The sequence below is a fragment of the Mytilus californianus genome, unplaced genomic scaffold, assembly GCF_021869535.1.
Source record: "Mytilus californianus isolate M0D057914Y unplaced genomic scaffold, xbMytCali1.0.p SCAF_8, whole genome shotgun sequence".
NCBI classification, from domain to species: domain Eukaryota; kingdom Metazoa; phylum Mollusca; class Bivalvia; order Mytilida; family Mytilidae; genus Mytilus; species Mytilus californianus.
The window spans coordinates 75,971,618-75,996,020 of record NW_026262734.1 but is presented as its reverse complement, the minus strand read 5'-3'; the positions used below and the strand labels follow the sequence as shown (position 1 = coordinate 75,996,020).

The window sequence follows — 24,403 nt, the reverse complement described above, 5'->3', positions numbered from 1 at the left end:
ATATTGTTTGGGCTTTTGTCTACTGTAACAAGAATTGTCGGACGTGATTGAAGAGAGAACAAAAATCATGCACAACTTTGGGATTCTAAATCTTGAAAGTGTCAGAAACCCATGAACTCATTTTAAATCTTAGATCTTGAATAATCTGTCAGAATTGAGGCCCTCATGGGGGTGTCCAAGTAATCACATAATCATAATTATTTTTGCCAATATAATCCGACATAATCATTAATTATTTTTTGAAACAAGATAATCAAATAATCAAAAATACAGTTCTAGATTATCAAATAATCAAATTATCAAGAAATATTTGGTCTGGTAATCAAATAACCACTATAAAAACGGCCAAGTAATCACATTATCAAACTTGAACCCCAAGAGGAGGCTCCAGAATGCATCAGTGGTGCACGATTGTGATTTTCTTAATTCATCTTGAGACTACTTAGTGGTCTCAGATGAATCAACGGCAAATTTAGTAATGCAATGTTATAAATCGTATAAGTAACGAAGCAGTGAATCCTGAGTAAAAATACCCTCAATATGAAAATAACACAACTTTCTTATTTGTAATTCTCGCGCCAAAAAACTTGAATGAGTTATCCCCCTTCTCCCTTAAGTGCGCATGCTTGACGTAGCAGACAGGAAGATCGATAGAAAAACGAAAATAACGATGTATTGAAATGTGAAAATATTGAGTTTTGAAGTATATGTATAAATCTCTGAGTATGTGTTACGTTAAATAGAAACAGTTTAATGAAAATGAAGATTTTAAACAACTGCTAAAGGTCAAATAAGCAAAAAAAAAAGCAGAACACATGTTAGTTCCCACATATATTTTCACAATGACAATGTCCCAGTCCTACACAGTGAACAAAGAGTCCAAAAAATTGGAAAGAAATACAATGTTCTTCTTTTTTTAAGATGTACAAATTTTGATCTTGCACCTGATTGGCTAGAACACAAGTATCACAGTCTGTCTAGAGTTCTTCCAAAAGGCTGAAGGCAAATGTTAATGGTATTCCAAAAAAATAAAAAAACCAGGTTGACATGTTCTACATGTAGCTGGCGTTCTTCAGACAGTAGGGGCAGGCTCATGCTACTGGGAAACTGGGGCAAGCTGCTATCATCAGCAATTTTCCATTTTTACCAAATTGATGCAACAGCAATTTTTCTATGATTAGACAAGAAATTCATAGAAATGAACATTTCATTTCTCTAGAAACGTGGTCAAAACATTGTCATTGACTTTACAGATTGGACGTATGTTATTTCAAAGAAACAACTTTTCAACATGGTATTTTTGTTTTACTTCCAGTACTTGTTATTTGAGAGTACATCAAAACATTCTGATTTTTGGGAAAATGTATTTGTTACTTCATTAGCAAGTGATGAAAATTGCCTATAGTATAGTTCATGTTTCATCAATCTACATGTATTGCATTTAAAACTTTATATTTCTTTCCAAACCACGTTTCAAACAACAGGGACTAAACTTAACGCTCGCCAAGTCGCCCAAGGCAACCAGATTTTCGGCTGGGCGAATATATTTTATCATCCTGATCGCACAGCTGGCGACTGTAAAATATTTTGAAGTGAATCCCATTTCTACCCTTTCCACTGTGATATAAACAAAAACTGTTCCCAAACAGAAACCTGCTTGCCTAATCAAAGCAGGATAATTAAAGAGGGAATTTCTGAAAGCCAGTAAGTTCATTTTAATAACCCAAACCCCGTCGGACAACTATGTTTTCAATACGAAGTCACGATTTGACATATACCTCCTTTAAGCATGTGTTCTTAACCCTCTTTTAAATCTTCTACGATTATTTCATTATTGTTTAGTGTTTTCTTCTATAAAACTGTTCAATATGCATCGCGAAAGGGATGCATTCCAGTTGTCAAGTGAGTCATTACAAGCCCGTTTTAGACGGTAACTTGTCCACGAATTGCTATTTACAAAATCTTCAATGAAAAACGAAACGCAAAATCTCGTAAATAAATATCACAATATCTAGTTTGATATCCAATCTTCAATAAAAAGTAATTGAATAATATTTTTGATCAACACTATTAGAGGATGGCTTGGATTTGAGATAGCTTTTAATGATTCATAGAAAAAGCCATATTGTCAAAAGGTCAACCGGAAGTTGAAATTGAAGGGAGACAATTTCTGTAGGAAATGTACTAAAATCAGTATTCTAAATGCTGCTAGATGATAACAACACTTAAGTAATCTGCAAATTAATATGTAATAAAATCAGTATGGTAAAATTTTGTGATATATTTCTGGTGGCAATAATTCAAATATTATAAAGTTATCACACAAAATCTTTACCAGACTCAAAAGCTACAAGTGGGATTACCTAATAAGGCTTTATTAGTATATGAAAAGTACATTTCAGTTTTTATACGACCGCAAAAAAATTTTGTAGTCGTATATTGGTATGACGTTGGCGTCGTCGTCGTCGTCGTCGTCGTCGTCGTCCGGCGTCGTCGTCCGAATACATATTGGTTTTCGCACTCTAACTTTAGTTTAAGTGAATGGATCTTTTTGAAATTTGACCATAAGGTTAAATACCACAAAAGGAAGGTTGGGATTGATTTTGGGGGTTATGGTACCAACAGTTAAGGAATTAGGGGCCAAAAAGGGGCCAAAAATGAGCATTTTCTAGTTTCCAGACAATAACTGTGAAACGGTGTATGGATCTCTCTGAAATTATACTACAAGTTTCCATACCACAAAGGGATGGTTAGGATTTGCTTTGGGGGGTTATGGCTCAAACCGTTTAGGAATTAGGGGCAAAAAAGGGGGAAAAACAAGGTTGTCCTGGTTAATGGACAAATACTTTAGTACAAAACATAATTTAAAGCAGTGTAAGGGAGATAAATCAAATACATCATTGAAATTATCTCCCTTACACTGCTTTTAAATTATGTATAAAGTAATGGTTAATGAACAATAAAGATAATCTAAAACAGTGTAAGGGAGGTAATCCAAATACAACGTTTTGGTTACTTCCCTTACACTGCTTTTAAATTATGTTTAAAGAAATGCATATTTATAAAGGAAGACCAGTAAAAATATCTGCAAATGTTTTCATCTTTTTTTTTTACAAAAAAATCCATATGAAAGATTTGAGCCTATATTTTTATTAATTCTATTATAAAATAGATTAAGTTAGCACTATGGTAAATTTAAATGGGTAATTATGGTTGCCAACTCCATTGGAAATTTGAATTGAGATTATGACCATATCTTGAGGGAAAGAATTTTTTTGGGGGAAAAAGGGGGGGGGGGGATAAAAAGAAATTGTGAGGGGCCAATTTTTTCTCATTTCAGATTTCAGAAATTAAAAAGAATTATTCTTCAAATATTTTTTTTTTTTCAAATTTCAAATATTGAAAAATTTCAAGAAGTAATCTTTAATTGCACAGTATGGCGCATTAGATTTGTAAAATCTTTGATCACATTTATTTATTTGTTATGCCGAATCTAACAGTGTATTTAGATTTTTAATTTTGGGTCCAGTTTTCAAATTGGTCTACATTAATGTCCAAAGGGTCCAAAATTAAACTTTGTTTGATTTTAGCAAAAATTGAATATATGAGGTTCTTTGATATGCTGAATCTAAACATGTTTTTAGATTTTTGATTTTTGGCCCAGTTTTCAAGTTGGTCCAAATTGGGGTCCAAAATTAAACTTTGTTTGATTTCAACAAAAATTGAATATACGGGGTTCTTTGATATGCTGAATCTAACCATGTATTTAGATTTTTTATTTGTGGACCCCGTTATCTAATTGGTTCATATTGAGGTCAAAAGGGTCCAAAATTAAACTTTGTTTGATTTCATCTAAAATTGAATTATTGGGGTTCTTTGATATTCCAAATCTAACCGTGTATTTAGGTTTTTAATTTTGGGTCCTGGTTTTTAAATTGGTCTACATTGAGGTCCAAAGGGTCCAAAATTAAACTTAGTTTGATTTTAACAAAAATTGAATTCTTGGGGTTCTTTGATTTGCTGAATCTAAACATGTGTTTAGATTTTTGATTATGGGCCCAGTTTTCAAGTTGGTCCAAGATAGGGTCCAGTATTTAAACTTTGTTTGATTTCAACAAAAATTGAATATATGGGGTTCTTTGATATGCTGAATCTAAACATGTATTTAGATTTTTGATTATGGGCCCAGTTTTCAAGTTGGTCCAAATTGGGGTCCAAAATTAAACTTTGTTTGATTTCAACAAAAATTGAATATATGAGGTTCTTTTATATGCTGAATCTAACCATGTATTTAGATTTTTTATTTGTGGGCCCCGCTATCAAATTGGTTCATATTGAGGTCAAAAGGGTCCAAAATGAAACTTTGTTTGATTTCATCGAAAATTGAATTATTGGGGTTCTTTGATATGCCAAATCTAACCGTGTTTTTAGATTTTTAATTTGGGTCCCGTTTTTTAAATTGGTCTTCATTGAGGTCCAAATGGTCCAAAATTAAACTTAGTTTGATTTTAACAAAAATTGAATTCTTGGGGTTCTTTGATATGCTGAATCTAAACATGTGTTTAGATTTTTGATTATGGGCCCAGTTTTCAAGTTGGTCCAAGTTGGGGTCCAAAATTAAACTTTTTTTGATTTCAACAAAAATTGAATATATGGGGTTCTTTGATATGCTGAATCTAACCATGAATTTAGATTTTTTATTTGTGGGCCCTGCTATCAAATTGGTTCATATTGAGGTCAAAAGGGTCCAAAATTAAACTTTGTTTGATTTCATCAAAAATTGAATTATTGGGGTTCTTTGATATTCCAAATCTAACCGTGTATTTAGATTTTTAATTTTAAGTCCTTTTTTAAATTGGTCTACATTAAGGTCCAAAGGGTCCAAAATTAAACTTAGTTTGATTTTAGCAAAAATTGAATTCTTGGGGTTCTTTGATATGCTGAATCTAAACATGTGTTTAGATTTTTGATTATGGGCCCAGTTTTCAAGTTTGTCCAAGTTGGGGTCCAAAATTAAACTTTGTTTGATTTTAACAAAAATTGAATATATGGGGTTCTTTGATATGCTGAATCTAACCATGTATTTTGATTTTGGACATTGGACCATAATAGGTAAATTAAAAAAATTCAAGTTCTTAGACCACATTCTTTCTGTGTCAGAAACCTATGCTGTGTCAAATATTTAATAACAATCCAAATTCATAGCTGTATCAAGCTTGAATGTTGTGTCCATACTTGCCCCAACTGTTCAGGGTTCGACCTCTGCGGTCGTATCAAGCTGCGCCCCAGCGAAGCATTTTATTTTTTATTAGTATAAAAATTGGTTGGGCTCCTAAAATTTCAACTGGGCCCCTGAAAAAAATATTTTAGGGGCCCAGTTGGCCCCTGGAGGAAAACAGTTAAGTTTAGTCCCTGTGTAACATCATTTATTTTTAGCTCACCTGGCCTAAAGGGCCAAGTGAGCTTTTCTCATTACTTGGCGTCCGTCGTTGTCCATCGTTAACTTTTACAAAAATCTTCTCCTCTGAAACTACTTCGCCAAAGTTAACCAAACTTGGCCACAATCATCATTGGGGTACCTAGTTTAAAAAATGTTTCCAGTGACCCGGCCCGCCAACCAAGATGGCCACCATGGCTAAAAACAGAACATAGGGGTAAAATGTAGATTTTGGCTTATATCTCTGAAACCAAAGCATTTAGAGCAAATCTGACATGGGGGTAAAAATTGTTCATCAGGTCAAGATCTATCTGCCCTGAAATTTTCATACAAATCAGACAACCCGTTGTAGGGTTGCTGTCCCTGAATTGGTAATTTTAAGAAAATTGCAGTTTTTTATACGACCGTATATTGGTATCACGAAGTCGTCGTCGTCCGAAGACATATGGTTTCCGGACAATAACTTTAGTATTAGTAAAAAGAAATCTATGAAATTTAAACATAAGGGTTTATAACCACAAAAGGAAGGTTGGGATTGATTTTGGGGGTAATGGTCCCACCAGTTTAGGAATTAAGGGCCAAAAAGGGGCCCAAATAAGCATTTTTCTAGTTTCATGACAATAACTTGTGGAACGGTGTATGGATCTCTCTGAAATTATACCACAAGTTTTCCATTCCACAAAGGGATGGTAAGAATTGGCTTTGGGGGGTTATGGCTCAAACCGTTTAGGAATTAGGGGCAAAAAAGTGAGAGAAAACAAGGGTGTCCTGGTTGATGGACAATTACTTAAGTACAAATTACAGTGTAAGGGAGGTAATTCAAACACAACTTTGAATTACCTCCCTAAAACTGCTTTTAAATTATGTATAAAGAATTTTTGTATTGTCTTGAGGTGATTAGCTGTCAATTCATTTTTAGAAGTTACTATTTTAATCATTTTAAAAATGCTGATTAAGGTAAATTAATTTTAGCTATGATTATGCATGTTATGTATGTCATTTTCTATTTTAAGACTTTTATGATGTATTTAAATGGGTTATTATGGTTGCAAACTCCATTGGAAATTTGAATTGAAATTATGACCATGACTGAGGGAAAGAATTTTTTTTTGAAAAAGGGGGGAGGAGGTTAAAAAAAAATTGGGGTGGGGGGACAATTTTTTCTCCTCAAGATTTCAGAAATCAAAAAGAAAATCCTTCAAATTTATTTTTTTTTTTGAAAAAAAGGGGGGGGGGGGAGGTCAATTGGCAACAGCATAGTGTATTGCACAAAAGCAAAAAATTGAATATAAATTCAAATCATATAACCAATTCTAAGTTCTTTGACTTCAGTTATTCTGTGTCAGAAACCTATTATGTGTCAAATATTGAATTACAATCCAAATTCAGACCTGTATCAAGCGCGAATATTGTGTCCATTTTTGCCCCAACTGTTCATGGTTGGAACTCTGCGGTCGTATCCAGCTGCGCTCGGCGAAGCAATTTATTGGTTATTATCTTGAATATTATTATAGATAGAGATAAAATGTAAACAGCAATAATGTTCAGCATAGTAAGATCTACAAATAAGTCAACATGACCAAAATGGTCAATTGACCCCTTAAGGAGTTATTGCCCTTTATAGTAAATTTTTAACAAGTTTTTGTAAATTTTTGTAATCTTTTATAAAAATCTTCTCTGAAACTACTTGGCCAAAGTTTACCAAACTTGGCCACAATCATCATTGGGGTATCTAGTTTAAAAAATGTGTCTGATGACCCGGCCAGTTAACCAAGATGGCTGCCATGGCTAAAAATAGAACATGGGGGTAAAATGTAGATTTTGGCTTAAATCTCTGAAACCAAAGTTTTAGAGCAAATCTGACATGAGGGTAAAATTGTTCATCAGGTTAAAATCTACAAATGTATCTGCCCTGAAATTTTCATACAAATCAGACAACCTGTTGTAGGGTTGCTGCCCCTGGATTGGTAATTTTCAGAAAATTTTGCAGTTTTAACCGTATTTTCAAAGGAAATATCGGTTATTGATTTGGTGATGTACGGTGGGCGGCTGCCAAACAGTGTCCGTTCAATTACATGAAAATGCTTTGATGAAATTTTTAAAAATTTAGATATGTTGTTTCCTGTGACTAAATGAAGGTCAAGTTCAATTTTCACGATTTTAGCTTTTCTCCTTGTTGAGTTATCCCCCTTTTTAATATCCAAAAGTGGTATTTATAATATGATTGAGTTATTTCTCTTTGTACAGAAATGGTTAATTATATATATAAAGTTTGATTACATTAAGTGTTTTTATACGACCGGCAAAAAATTTTGTGGTCGTATATTGGTATGACGTTGGCGTCGTCGTCGTCGTCGTCGTCCAGCGTCGTCGTCCGAATACATATTGGTTTTCGCACTCTAACTTTAGTTTAAGTGAATGGATCTTTTTGAAATTTGACCATAAGGTTAAATACCACAAAAGGAAGGTTGGGATTGATTTTGGGGGTTATGGTACCAACAGTTAAGGAATTAGGGGCCAAAAAGGGGCCAAAAATGAGCATTTTCTAGTTTCCAGACAATAACTGTGGAACGGTGTATGGATCTCTCTGAAATTATACTACAAGTTTCCATACCACAAAGGGATGGTTAGGATTTGCTTTGGGGGGTTATGGCTCAAACCGTTTAGGAATTAGGGGCAAAAAAGGGGGAAAAACAAGGTTGTCCTGGTTAATGGACAAATACTTTAGTACAAAACATAATTTAAAGCAGTGTAAGGGAGATAAATCAAATACATCATTGAAATTATCTCCCTTACACTGCTTTTAAATTATGTATAAAGTAATGGTTAATGAACAATAAAGATAATCTAAAACAGTGTAAGGGAGGTAATCCAAATACAACGTTTTGGTTACTTCCCTTACACTGCTTTTAAATTATGTTTAAAGAAATGCATATTTATAAAGGAAGACCAGTAAAAATATCTGCAAATGTTTTCATCTTTTTTTTTTACAAAAAAATCCATATGAAAGATTTGAGCCTATATTTTTATTAATTCTATTATAAAATAGATTAAGTTAGCACTATGGTAAATTTAAATGGGTAATTATGGTTGCCAACTCCATTGGAAATTTGAATTGAGATTATGACCATATCTTGAGGGAAAGAATTTTTTTGGGGGAAAAAGGGGGGGGGGGGGGGAATAAAAAGAAATTGTGGGGGGCCAATTTTTTCTCATTTCAGATTTCAGAAATTAAAAAGAATTATTCTTCAAATATTATTTTTTTTTCAAATTTCAAATATTGAAAAATTTCAAGAAGTAATCTTTAATTGCACAGTATGGCGCATTAGATTTGTAAAATCTTTGATCACATTTATTTATTTGTTATGCCGAATCTAACAGTGTATTTAGATTTTTAATTTTGGGTCCAGTTTTCAAATTGGTCTACATTAATGTCCAAAGGGTCCAAAATTAAACTTTGTTTGATTTTAGCAAAAATTGAATATATGAGGTTCTTTGATATGCTGAATCTAAACATGTATTTAGATTTTTGATTTTTGGCCCAGCTTTCAAGTTGGTCCAAATTGGGGTCCAAAATTAAACTTTGTTTGATTTCAACAAAAATTGAATATATGGGGTTCTTTGATATGCTGAATCTAACCATGTATTTAGATTTTTTATTTGTGGACCCCGTTATCTAATTGGTTCATATTGAGGTCAAAAGGGTCCAAAATTAAACTTTGTTTGATTTCATCTAAAATTGAATTATTGGGGTTCTTTGATATTCCAAATCTAACCGTGTATTTAGGTTTTTAATTTTGGGTCCTGTTTTTTAAATTGGTCTTCATTGAGGTCCAAAGGGTCCAAAATTAAACTTAGTTTGATTTTAACAAAAATTGAATTCTTGGGGTTCTTTGATATGCTGAATCTAAACATGTGTTTAGATTTTTGATTATGGGCCCAGTTTTCAAGTTTGTCCAAGTTGGGGTCCAAAATTAAACTTTTTTTGATTTCAACAAAAATTGAATATATGGGGTTCTTTGATATGCTGAATCTAACCATGCATTAAGAATTTTTATTTGTGGGCCCCCCTATCAAATTTGTTCATATTGAGGTCAAAAGGGTCCAAAATTAAACTTTGTTTGATTTCATCAAAAATTGAATTATTGGGGTTCTTTGATATTCCAAATCTAACCGTGTATTTAGATTTTTAATTTTAAGTCCCGTTTTTTAAATTGGTCTACATTAAGGTCCAAAGGGTCCAAAATTAAACTTAGTTTGATTTTAGCAAAAATTGAATTCTTGGGGTTCTTTGATATGCTGAATCTAAACATGTGTTTAGATTTTTGATTATGGGCCCAGTTTTCAAGTTTGTCCAAGTTGGGGTCCAAAATTAAACTTTGTTTGATTTTAACAAAAATTGAATATATGGGGTTCTTTGATATGCTGAATCTAACCATGTATTTTGATTTTGGACATTGGACCATAATAGGTAAATTAAAAAAATTCAAGTTCTTAGACCACATTCTTTCTGTGTCAGAAACCTATGCTGTGTCAAATATTTAATAACAATCCAAATTCAGAGCTGTATCAAGCTTGAATGTTGTGTCCATACTTGCCCCAACTGTTCAGGGTTCGACCTCTGCGGTCGTATCAAGCTGCGCCCCAGCGAAGCATTTTATTAAATAATTTTCTCCTATTATCAGATTATGACAAAGCATATCATGGTAAATGTCTTATCTCACAATTATAATTGGAGTGACAGATTTAATTGAAAATTCTCTGTTTCCTAAGTGCTGATGATTATAAGCTATATAAGACTGTATAAATAAAGTAAGAAATTTACTGGACATTTTGTAGATAATTAAGTCTCCCTAAACTATATATATTTTTACCCCCAGCCCCCTTCAATTTGAGAATGTGCTTTTATCTTGTAAACAGTCGAGATCCCCACCCTAAACCATATATATTCTTGTATGGGACAATAAAACAAATCAAATGAAATATTGGGGGAGTCTCCGGGTTTCACCCCACCCCCCTTTTTTTTGAACACTTTCAAACGGTCAAGATCCCCACCCTGAAACCATATATATTCTTGTATGGGACAATAAAACAAATCAAATGAAATAAAAGTAGAGTCCCCTGGGAACTTGGCAATATGGCCAGTAAAGGGAGGAAGGGTCAAAACCTGTCATAAAGGCTTGCAGTTATCAAATACTTAACTAATGCCAAAAGAAAACACATGCTTACATGTATCTCATTTAAAGACTCCTTAAAGTTCCAAACGTAATACAACAATCATGTCATGCATGATAAACTGTTGGAATATATTTCATGTCTCAAAATACGCGAGGGGCCTCGGTGGCCGAGTGGTCTAAGTAGTTCAACTACTGTAATCACTAGCAAGTCAACACTGAGGTTATGAGTTCAAACCCCACTCGTGCCGGTGCACTCGACTTCAATCTTAATTGACTAGGATTGTCAGTTTTCCTACTGAAGGTCAGTGGTTTTCTCTGGGGACTGCGGCTTCCTCCACCAATAAAAACTGACCACCACGAAATAGCACAATAGTGTTGAAAGTGGCGTTAAACACCAATCAATCAATCAATCTTCAAATTACACGAATAAGTCTTTTATTATAAGAAGATGGTGTCAATAGTTGAATTGGGGTATTTCAAAAAGATTGCTGTACATAAAATTTGTCAATGACTGTTTTTATTTATTACAGGTATTGAAAGTCCTTGTAATTGGTAACAATGTATAATGGTATAGGGTTAACAACTGCCAGAGGTAGCGGTACCAATGCTTACGTTCAGAAAAATCTCTCCTTTGTCAGAAACCACAAAGACAGGGTAGACTACAAGTCAGAGGAAGAACTGAAAAAGTTGGAACAGTCCATGATAAAACAGCCAAATAAGGAGATACTTGATCATGATCGTAAACGAAAAGTGGAACTGAAATGTCTGGAAATGCAAGAATTGATGGAAGAACAAGGGTAAGGCTTGATATTGTTAGAAATGATTTGTTTTATATATGACCAGATGATTTTTCCGTTTGTATTGTATTGGTCTGTTGAAGCTATTTTTCATCCATAAACACAATAACTTTAGTTATAGTAAACCAGCCAAATGAAATGTAAATTTATGCAATGTTTATTGGCACAAATTTAAAGAACTGTTACCCTATGTTTATGAAAAAAGATGGAAAAAGCTTTCACTATTTTTATTATGTACATTTTTTAGAGACTGCCTTTAAACATGCTTCCTTTTTTTCAGTTAACATTTATTAGTCTATTGGTGTTAATGGTAATTGCAGAGATGATCTTTTCATTTATTTCACTGATTTCAATTGTTTTGCTTCTTCTTTTAGTTTCTGGACTAGTTTAACCTACATGTAGTAGAAAATGACACATGTATAAATAGGGATTAAGGGGTTTTCAGATCTATGTACAAATGTAAATGATTCTCAGATAATTTTATTTCAAAAAAAAATCTTCTTAGAACAAGGGATGTCCATTACCATAATTACAAGTGTGATTTCTGAATTTCAAATATTTTTTTTTTAGATAGTTTGTATGGTAGGCACACATAACCATTTCATACATCTCTTAGAAACAGCATCTAATTAAGTTGTTATTAAACTTTAAAACTGTCACAATCAACAAAAATAATAAGTCTTCATAGTTTTGAATAGGTTGTAATGTATATATATCATAAGTTATTGTTGAAAAATGATATTTGAGTTGTCTTCCTTTGTTAAAGTTTTTAACACCATTGTATCCTGCTTAAATTATTTGATTAAAAACTGTTTCATTATTTGCAAATTTGAAGGGTCATTCAATTAGATTGATTAAAATACAATTTTGAAAAATTCTATTACAAACTTTACCTGTTTTAGGAAAGGTCAAAGTTGATAAAATTCTGTCACTTCTGACAATATTTTAATGCAGATAGAAAAAAGTTTAAAAAGAATTTATACATGTATGTGTTAGTCAAATTTCAAATTTCATAAATGACATGAAAAAGTGCAAGTCTTACAAACTTCTTAGGTACAAATTTTATTTTATGGCTTATAAACACTTATAATTTTAGATGCTATATAAACTACACCACAGCTAAATGAAAATCAAGGTCTAGGCTAGTTATGTTGAACTTAAGGTGGCTCACCCCAATAAGGACCCCCGGTAGAATTTTTTTATTTTCACATATTTTGTAGATTTTTTTATGCTGAATCCAAAAATGCAAAGAAAAAAGGGGGTCACCAGGCTCGTTTTCCCCTCAAATGGAAGCGAAATGTGCGATTTTGACCCTATTTCCAAACTTTTACACCCTTTCAACAATAACAACTACATCAAATTCAAAGACTTTTAGAACCATGTCAGTATGATTATTATGTGAAAAAACAATTAAATTTGAAATGTAAACATTCCCCTTGGTTGTTTTAGACTTAAAAATCATTTTATTTTCAGATTTATGTCTAAATTTGGCATTTTTTAATTTCAGTTTAAGGCTAAAAATATTGGTTAAATCGATTTTTCGTAAAATTTCCCCGGTAGATTTTTTTTAAAAACGGATATGTCAAAGCTATAAACTTTTCGAACATTTTAAGGTAAAATAAAATGGGGGTCACCAGGCTTTTAAAAAAGTTACGAGCTTTTGTTCAACCCCTCTACCCCATGAGGTCTGATTTCAATGCACTCCATTAATTACTTTATTGTGATTTTTTTATTGATGTCTTTAAATAAATAATGTTTGTAATTATATCAATGGACGAAAGCTGAATATAAATGTGATGAATATTTTACTGTTTGTTATAAAAAAGCGAAATTTTGATTATTTTGGTGAAATACGGTAATTTTTCTGGCGCGAGTTGCTTCCCTCTAATCTGGCGCCATAATCGGACAACAGAAATTTCAGGGTCGCCATTGCTGAGCAGCATACTGCACTGATAAATACGACCATGTGCATGAATAACAGACATAGTGGCGAATAGACAACGATGAAGGTAGAGTCATTACATAAGAAAACATAAATTTTAATATATTAGACAGCCAAATGTTATCAGTATCACGAAAAATACAAAGTGGGGGGTTATCTCAAAATACTCGCTACTGTAGAAAATCACTGCGGCTGAAACCTTGCATGGGCTAAATTTCTGTTCTATGTATAATCTTTATGGCTGGTATCTTATTTATGTGTTTACTTGACCCTTAACCTGTAAACTGGCAAGTTGTGAACATGTATGGCCTGTTTTGAAAAATATCCGTGTCAAACAGTCAAAGAGGAGGGGATGGTCATTTTCAGCATCTCATGACCCCTCTCATGATCTGCGCTACCGTTAGCGTCAAATGAGTCTTGATTTTATATCGTCATTCGTAAAATTTAATTTCGTAGCCACGTTAGGGTCAAATGAAGTTAAATATTTATCGTTATCGTCTATAATGACTAGTAAAACAGGTTTGGAACAAACCCTCTATATGGTGTTTATACCTGTATAGAGGAATAATCCTTCTATAGAGGGATAAAATTATTCCTCTATAGAGGGGTATTTTTGTTTAGACTGGATTTAAAGCAAAATAGGGCAGAATGGCATTTTCTACTTATTATGGCAGTAACCTGCTACATTTGATGCACCCCCCCCCCTGTCTCTTTTGTATAAAAAATTTCATAACGTCAAGTATCAGGTTTAAACATAATACACGTAGTGCTCATGTTGTTTACCAAATAACACATACATTTGAGTTGAAAAATTCATTATTGTTTTGTGCTTAGTATTTTTAACAGAAAAATTTGTATATCCCCTATTCCAAACAGGTTACAAGACACCTCAGCATAATTTGGTTGACGAGGAGTACAAATGAAGCTCAGCTGCATTTTAGAATTTTTAGGCATAGAAATAACTTGTCCCTGGCATCAAACAGCATGCCCCGAGAAGTCTGTATTCAACATATATATAAAAACAAAATCACTATTTACACTTGCTGTGCATGTAATTTTATTTTGTTTGCTCATTATTGTTGCCACAAATTCTTCATTTTTTTACGCCGTAATGGAGTGGGCATTAAGTTTTACCCTTGCAATTGTCTGTCTGAACGTACGTCCCAAAATTGGTGTCCATTCTCTAACTTCAGTTTGCCTCAACCAAATGTTATGAAACTTATACACAATGCTTATTACCAACAAACACAGCTTTGAATTTTTTTTTGGTGGTGTCACTTTTACTGTTCTAGAGTTATGCCCCTTTACAAATGGAAAAATTGCTGATTTTTTTGTTTCCTTTCTCTAACTTTAATTTAGTTTGCCTCATCCAAATGTTATGAAACTTATACACATTACTTATTACAACAAAATTCAGATCAAGTAAAACTTTGGGTAGTGTCACTCTTACCGTTCTTTAGTTATGCTCTTTTATAACTTTATATGCAAGTGGGGCATCATCTGTGTCCCATTGACACATTCCCCATTTATTTAAAATATGAACTACATTATGCTTTTAAATGTCAATCATGGTTGATTTTCTGACAGAATTACTCTGACATTTAATTTCAGGCTTCAAGTACATGTAAGAGGAAGGAGTGATTTGTTGTGAAAGATCCTGGAATGTTCAACTTTACTTGGAAACTATTGGCAAAGAACTGACAGAATTTACATGAGAAGCCAGTATCATCTTGTCTTGCAATTGGGAACTATATGTAAAGTGCAGAAACTTAAGAACAACATTAGAAGCCAAGATCAACAATACTTGGAACTACATGTATAATCAAAGTACTGTCAGAATCCATATGAGAGAACCCAAGATCATCTACACTTGGTGTCTATATGCAAAGTGTTGTCAGAATCCACTTAAGAAGCCAAGATCAACTATAATTTTGAACTATATGCTTTAGTGCTGTCAAAATCCATAAAAAAAAATCCAAGATCAAAAGGACCAACTTTACCTACCTGTCCCAATGATGAATACAGATTATTGAGTCTTATAAAAAACACTGATGAAGAATATTGATATAAAAATAATGAAAATATTGAGCTGATCAGCTAATGATTATACATGTACATGATGTATACATGTCAACAATAACTAGTATATTGAAATTTACAATGCTAATAAACGTTTTATAAATTTGATCTCATAGACATTTTAGGAATAAAAATCAAAAATGTTTAAAAAAATGAATTTAAATAGAGCTGAATTAATTTTTTTTTTTGCTGTCTGTAGTGAATTTTGCTGCAAACACAATTCATGATATGCAAACTGCAATATATGCAGTTGTCTGTAATACAGAAGGTAGCTATGAGATTTGTAAATTTTGGAAATCATAATACCAAGTGGCAGTTGTGGTAAATGCACATGCCTTTGCCTCATCTTTTACCTCACCAACCCCTGACCTAAATGGCCACTTGAATTATTTTACATCATTTGGCATTTGTTTTCCATCCATATGCTATTCAGTTTCTATTTCAAACGTTATATTTTCTGGATAAAAGCAGAAATAAAATACAGTTTTGTTCAATGAGACAGCAACCAAACAAAACAACCAAAAGAATTATATATTGTCTGGGAAAACTTGTGTCTCACTATTAACTGACAACATTTTTACCTACTGTAAATTCAGAAATTATTGCGTTCATTTATTATTGCGATTTTTGACGAATGGACTTAATTGCGAGTTTAATTATTGCGATTACAAAAAAAATCTGCATAAACATCTATAATTCAGTTATCAGAATGCAAGTTCTTATTATTGCAATATTCACCCTGTCGCATTATTTGCATTAATAATAACCTCACAATAATTTCTAAATTTACAGTATCACAATGATCCAGATTAATATTGTTTTGTAAATTTAGATATGCACTCAAATTAATACAGATTGCTACAAAGATCTCAAGCATATTTCATGGATCAGTGATCAAGGTTAAAGTTACCTGATTAGGGTTGTTTATCAGATACTGTTAGCAATAGGTCATTTGTCAATGTCATGTTTTTGTGTTTTTGTCTGTTTTTTCTAATACTAAAAGTACATGTAGTAGATAAACTATATGTATGCAATGATTCACAAATGTAAGGAGTACATGTCTGTTTGGCAGTTGTCATTGACCACATTTGCATGGTTCATTGGTCAATGGTAAGTCCTCTTTTAACATGCTACATTGTGTAATCAATGGGTTATTATATTTGGTGTATGGTATGATTATTAAATGTATATATTGAAATATTAAGTAAAAAGATGTGATATGATTGTAAATGAGACACTCCACAAGAGACCACATGACACAGAAATAAACAACTAAATGTCACCATACGACCTTCCACAATGAGTAAAACCTATACTGCATAGTTGGGTATAAAAGGCCTCCAAATGCATATGACAAATGTACAATTTAAAACAATTCAAATGAGAAAACTAACGGCATGATTTATGTACAAAATAATGAATGAAAAACAAATATGCCTGTCTTGCAGGGTCTATCTGAACTTAACCTTATGTTCATGGTTTTGTCTGTTACTGGCATACTATATATATATGTTTAAAATATTTGGTTGATGGGGTGATTGTAACAGAGGCGGATTTAGGGGGAGGGCCCATTGGTTGATTATATAGGGAATCACTGAAGCATGACTGGAGTAGGCCTCTCTTAGGCAGTCAGCCCCCCCACCCTTTCATGAACAATTATGGCTCAGCCACTGTGTAAGGCTGGCTTGGATTGGTTTATCTGATCATTTTCATGATCATTGATTATATTAATTTTTTCTGATACTTGTAGTGAAACTTTATCTTTAGGAATATCAACATCAACATAAAGCAGGTGAACATTTCAGCTTGTGCACTCTTGTTAACACAAAAATTATATGGACTGCCGCTAGAAAATAAATGGACAATGCATGCTTGGTATGGACAAAATTCCTCCTTTTTACCATACGAGGCTGCGTATTTGTCTCGGGTGGGGTGGGGGAGAGGGCACTTCCTATATTCAAGGTGATGGGACGTGCCGCTGGAATAGGTCACCTTTTCAAGCTTGAAAATATGTGAATAGGTCGGGAAAACTCAAAAATATATGATAAGGCCAATAAAGTTTCCATAACTTCTTCGTCTGTCATCTTTCTTGGTGTTCCCGGTTGTGATTTTATCAACCAAATTTTCTCTTTTAACACTTTGGTATTCTAGTCTTACATTACACTACATGAAACCCAAGCATTATAGGGAAAAGGTTACATTTTTACCTACGCAATATATGAAAAGGTATACATTTTTGAAATATAAATTTTTGAAAAAGGTGGGCCCCAGCGGCACCCCCTATCAATTAAGTATTGAAGTGCCCCCTCCTACCCTCCCCCCGGAGGTATTTATACCGTGATCCAGCAGTATGAACACCCTGTCATAGCAAGGGATTATCTGTCAGATTAGGGAAGTCATATTTCTATACCCTACGATATGAAAATAAGGAGATGTGGTATGATTGCCAATGAGACAACTATCCACCAAAGTTCAAGTTTAAAAGTCAATATTAAAAAAAAATGCATCTCCATATTATAATCATAGGCCGATAATTACGTTTCTTTGCAGCTAGCAGGTAGGTCAAACCACTGTTCACACATCATTAAAAAAGTTGTCATGCATATTTCTTGCCGCAATGACACACTCCACTTTATTTTTTTTAAATCAAGAACTTGACTTATAAGCTTCCCTTTTGAAAAAAAAGTAAGACAGAAGTTAAAGTTTGCCAATATCACTGACTTTTATAGCGTCCCTGTGTACTGGGCGGAGTTTTAAAATTACAATTCCAACTTTTCCTGAACCTAGTAAGTAGTATAGATTTTGTGTATATATAATGTTTTTAACTGGTAGTGTTTTGAACTGCCCGGTAGACTGCGGATGTGTGTCCTAGGCAAAATCCCGACTTGGTCAAGCCAAATATTTTGCGCCGCAAAGCATGTGGTATTGAGGGATAATAGCATATACCGATATATAAGGCCGGAATACTAGTAAGGTCCCGGTTGCTATTGACCAATTTTCATCTACATGATCAAAGGTTGAAAACTGCAAATTATTGAAATGTCCGTTTTTTTTTTCTGCGTAAAACAAAAAATGTGTTGCTCGAGTTCCGTTAGTCTATTATAATAACTCATTCTAAATCAATTATTTTAGTTTTTACGCTGATATTTCCTTTTTTTTTTTAATGCGAACTCTGTTGGCATATTGATAGATACAACAGAAAATAGAAAATTAACAAATAGCAAAATAAGTAAAAGGAAAATATTATAAATAGAAAACATTGGCCCCGAGGTCTCATATTATAGGACTAGAGTTCCAAATTTCATAGAATCATGATACGAGAAAATTTGTTATATATGTTCGTGCCCATTATTTGATAAAGTATATAAATCTCATGTGTGACTGTCAAGTATTTAGTCTTTGTTCGAAAATTGTAATGTCCAAAAAAAATTTTGGAAAATAAAAAATACTTAACTATTATCAAAATTTTGCAGTGTTAAAATATTTCACATACTCCGGAATTGTTATGTTCAAAAATTTTTGGCAAATAAAAAATACGTAACTATATATATTATCAAAATTTTGCAGTGGGAAAATATTTCACATACACCGGAATAAGATCCTACCAATACTTGGAAATGAAGATAGTTCAAGTAAAAAAGAGATTTATGACAGTAACAAAATGTTATAATACGCCAAACGGATAAAACGGTTAAAAGCTCATTAGAGCTTATGTTGACTCTGTTTGTATACTTTGCCGACTCTAAATAAAGCTTATTTATTTATTTATTATTTATAGCGTGCAGATGAACCCCGATGCCTTTATACTATAGCATACTACATGGGTTTTACTTGTTTTTGAAAGCCGAAAGGTGACATGCAGTTGTTTACATCGCTATCCTTTGTTTACGGTTAAACATTGCGTCATTGGCAAAATATTTTCATATAGATACTAATACATCTAAAAGACATCTTTTGATATATTCAACCAGTATTTAAATGAAAATAGGGTGCGAACGGATCCAAGGGGCGAACGTGTAGAGTGAGAATGTGTTTTTGGAGCGAACGCACCAGATACCGTCGTACAACTACAAGTCAATATTTATATTTTCTTTTTTTTAATGTTATGCTTTAATATATCATGTATAATTCTGTTCTTCTTATGTGAAAAATGAACAAACCACTCTGTAGTCCTGACCGTACGTATTTCCTGTTTTGTATGGTTTGTTGACATCGGGGAAGGGTGCTTTCATACACGCCCGCGTTTCAATGTCGTCAAAACTATTTTTGAGAAAACCCCTCAAAGCGACCGTTTCCAAGGCGCTCGTCGTTAGTAACATGCGTTGAAATATGCGCACTGTTAAAAGGCCGAGCCACCTTAACTTCCATTAAGCTTGTGTGCTGTTAAAGTATTACAGAGCTGGTGAAGTGCTGCAGAATTCCCTGGAAAAAAAATCAAGTCTGACAGTAACTAGATACATGTATAAGAATATGTGGTATGAGTGCCAATGAGACAACTCTCCATCCAAGTCAAAATTTATAAAAGTAAACCATTATAGGTCAAAGTACAGTCTTCAAGACTTGTTTGTTATATAAAGGTTGCTCGTTCATGTCCTGACAAGCTAAGGGGGCATACAAGTATTTTGTCTCAAACCACATTTTAAGGTAAAGTTTGATTTACTGCTCGATGTGGCCATCAGAACTAAGTTTTTTTTTTTATCTTTTATTTGTTTTCAATAGTCAGGATTTTACAATACCCCTACAATCACCACCTGACTATGGTTTTTGGGGCAAACATTGAAAGTTATATACAAGACTATCCATTTTTTTTTTAATTTATATTCATTATCATAATTCAAGAATATAGTTATTAAAGAAAAAAAAAATAAATAAATAAATATAGCTGCTCACACTCACACTTTCTCTCACTACTTACACACAGTCCTTGCGATCTTACCATTAGTATGCATGTATGTCTATATATAAAGTAAAAATCAAATATCAACTGCTCACTATAGTATAATTTAAAGTATAAACGATAATAAATCATGAAAAAATTGTATGTAGTGGGGACCAGAATCTTTCATAAGATGCTGCTCTATTATTTTTGTTTGCAATATAAAATTCATTTGATTGGTATTGTTTTATTCTGGATTTAAGTCCTACAAAACTAGGAGCTATATTTCTTAACTTACATCTAAAGATGTAGTTTTTAGCTATAATAATTAACAAATTTATAAACAAACTCTTAGTAATAAATCCCAGTAAAATTTCCATCTTACTGATGCTGAATTGCTCATCAAATAATTTGATTTTCTGTAAAAATGACAACCAAAAATTGTATGTAACATTACAATCATAAAATAAATGTTCTATTGTTTCCTCTTCCTCATTACAGAAGGTACATAGACTTGTTTCCTTTTGCTTAATTCTATATAAAAATGTATTAGTAGGTATAATTCTATGTAATATTTTATATTGAAAATTCTTTAAATATGTATTACTACAACATCTTTTCAAAAGAGAAAAATACTTCGACCATTCTGAGATTTCAGAATTTGTTACATCCTCCCATTTCAAAAATTTCTCATATGGGAGTATGCATATTTTATCTACAAGATCTCTGTATACAAATTTTAACTTCTTATTTTCCAAGATCCTTTTAGAAAATGCATCAAAAGGAACAAAATTTTCTAAGTTCAAATCACAATAATCTTTGATGTATTTTTTGATATATTTTGGAATGTTAGATAATAAACTATAGTATTTCAAAAAATTTTCCAAATTAAGTTTTTGTCTTACTTGTTGAAATGTTAATAGTGATTTACTTTGACTATCTACAATGTCCCTTATAAACTGTATACCATATAACTTCCATTTCATATATACAGGATATTCAGATATTGGTATAAAGTTTAGAATATCCAATGACAAAATTTCTGGAACACATAACTTTGTATAGGGCTTTGCCATGTGTAGACAATCAAATATGTCTTTCCAAAATGGATTTTTTAAGCAATTTGAAACTTCTTTAATCTTATCCTTTTGTAATGTAAAGACTCTGTCACCACCTAACTGTTTTAGTTCTGCTAGTAATAAATTCTGCCAAGTACCATCTGGATTTGATAAAAATCTCTTTACCCAAGATAATTTAAGATATGTACAGAAAGACTGCAAATGCACCATATTTAATCCTCCCTGTGAAAAATCTGCAATAAGAGTACTACGCTTGACTCTATCAGTCTTACCATTCCAAATGAAATTAAAAAACATAGCACTCAGCTCATTTAATTGTGAGTGAGGTAAATTTGGCAGGGCAGTCAACAAATGAATCAGTCTCGGTAATGCCAGAGTCTTAATTACAGTAATTTTACCTAGTAATGTTAATTTTCTATGTTGCCAGCTTTTTAGTATAGCTGAAACCTCTTTGATCTTTTTTCTAAAATTAATATCAAGAATACATTTTAAATCAAGCGAAAAATCTATTCCTAAAAGTTTAAAGTTTGTGTGTGACCACATAAGATTGTAATTAGGACACAATATTTGATCAGAATATTTTTTGTTACCAATCCAGACAGCTCTTGTCTTTGATTTGTTCATTTTTAATCCAGATAACATATAGAAAGAATCAAAACAATTGAGGCTTTCTTGTAGTGATGTCTCACTACCATCTAAAGTTAGAAAAGTATCATCTGCATACTGACTTAATAGTGTTTGTTTTTCATTGATGAGGATACCATGAATTTTGGGGTTTGACTTAAGTTTCAAAGATAATAACTCTACACCAATAACAAACAAATAAGGGGAGAGCGGGTCCCCTTGTCTACAACCTCTCGCAAGATTGAAAAAATTTGATAGATTGCCATTGTTGATTACACAACTTTTAGCACTTTTGTAGAGAGTCTCGCACCATCTGCACATCGAAGGACCAAAATTAAAACTTTTTAATGCTTTTTGTAAAAAGACCCAGTCAACAGAGTCAAATGCCTTTTCAAAATCAACCAATAAAAGTAAGGCGCTCATGTTGTGATATTCAAGATAATGCATCAAATCATACAATAATCTAGTATTCTCCCCAATGAACCTCCCCTTGATAAATCCCTTTTGAGTGTCACTAATAATAAATGGTAATACAGACTTGACTCTGTTTGCTATAGCTGCAGAAGCTATTTTAATGTCTGTATTTAATAGGCTGATAGGTCGCCAATTACTAATATATCGCCTATCTTTTCCTTCTTTTGGTATACAAGTTATGACACTTTGATATTGAAAATCTGAAAAAAGACCAGACTCATATCCATAGAATAATGATCGATAAACAAATGGTCCAAGATCTCTCCAAAAGAATTTGAAAAAATCGACAGTAAATCCATCGCTTCCTGGGGATTTTCCATTTTTCATCTTACTCAATGCTATAGCACATTCCTCATATGTCAAGTTACCCTCACACAGGTCATGTTGTTCCTGTGTAAGGGCAACATCGTGAGAAAAAAAACTTTCACTTGAACAATCAATTTTTCTCTTTGAATACAAATTTTTATAAAAATTATGTTGTTCTGAGAGAATCGTGGATTGGTCAGATATATGATTACCCTGATCACCAATCATTTCAACCATTGTCTTCTTTATAAAATTTCTCTTTTCTAATTTTAAAAAATATTGTGAACATTTTTCACCATTTTCATGCCAGTTAATAGTAAACCCTCTATCTTCTGCTCTCTCATGGATTCTAATTCCACTTTTTTATCATTTAAAGTGGTCTGTACAGCTTCAGTAGGGGCTGTATTCATAATAATATCTAAATTTTGTATGTCTTCTTCAAGTTTCAGAGTGGCTTTTTTTTCTTCTTTTGATTTAGATATACTGTGTGTAATGGACAAGGATTGGATTTTCATCTTCAGTACTTCAAGAAAAAATTGATCGTTACAAGTTAATTGTACATGGAATAGGTCATCCATACTGTCTGAAAGATAGAACTCAGAAACAGTATCCTTAATACACATCTTTACCTTTTCAACATATTCAGTATCTCTCAACAACTGTGAATTAAACTTCCAATATCCCTTACCCCTTTTATCAAGACTGGCAGAAAATGTGAAAACAATGGCTGAGTGATCGGTTTTGTATCCAGGTGTAATTTTTGTATTTTTCATAAGTGAAAATAAGTCTTCACTCACTAAAAAATAATCTAGTCGACTCTGCTTGATAGGAGAGGTTTGACGCCATGTAAATTTTTTGTCATCTGGATGACAGGTTCTCCATGGATCCAAAAGTTCAAAAGTATGTGAAATTTCTTCAATCTTATTACGAGAGTTCAAATTTCTATTGTGCAGAATATTATAAGTATCCATTTGAAAATCTTGTACAACATTCCAGTCACCACACATTAAGATACTAGTATTAGTATAGCAAGAGATGTTGCGTAAAATATCACTAAACAATGATGGTTCATCAGTATTAAATCCATAAACAGTGACAAAGGTTAACCTTTGTTCATATAATGATAAGTCTAAAACAATAAAACGACCTTTCTGGTCTATCTTAGAATCATGAATCTTAAAATCAAGACCCTTGTTAAACATCACACTAACACCAGCACTTTTATTGTTGCAGTGACTGAAAATGCATGTATTACCCCATTCATCTTGCCAAAGTTTCTCAATATCCTCATTACTGTGAGTCTCTTGAAAACAAACAATAGATACATGTTTACCTCTTACCCAATCAAAAATATCTAATCTTTTTTTCTTGCTTGAAAATATGCCCCTTACATTCATAGATAAGACTGTAATATTATTATCAATACTCATTAGGTAATATGTTCAATCAGACAATAAAAAAGCAAAGCAGTTGTACAATGCTGAAAATAAAAATGCATACCCATACTAACAGCACATTTATACATCACAAATACACACAAAAGATGGCGCTTGAAACAATATTTAATACACATCAGATACTTTTTACAGATTGGCTTCATATGATAAATAAC

The 24,403-nt window shown here is 32.7% G+C and overlaps 1 protein-coding gene and 1 long non-coding RNA gene across 4 annotated transcripts in view; both read left to right on the top strand.

Moving 5' to 3' along the window:
- Positions 1–627: 627 nt before the first annotated feature.
- Positions 628–24,403, top strand: part of LOC127712478 (serine/arginine repetitive matrix protein 2-like) — a 97,027-nt gene continuing 73,251 nt past the window's right edge. For all 3 annotated transcript variants that reach the window (XM_052218931.1, XM_052218932.1, XM_052218933.1), the window contains exons 1-2: positions 628–723; positions 11,145–11,411. In XM_052218931.1, coding sequence (XP_052074891.1) covers positions 11,173–11,411 — 239 coding nt within the window. In that variant the 5' untranslated portion in view covers positions 628–723; positions 11,145–11,172. The remainder of the gene's footprint in view (positions 724–11,144; positions 11,412–24,403) is intronic.
- Positions 12,574–15,585, top strand: LOC127712490 (uncharacterized). Its single transcript, XR_007987098.1, has 2 exons — positions 12,574–13,420; positions 14,965–15,585. It is a non-coding gene; the product is annotated as an uncharacterized LOC127712490 (long non-coding RNA).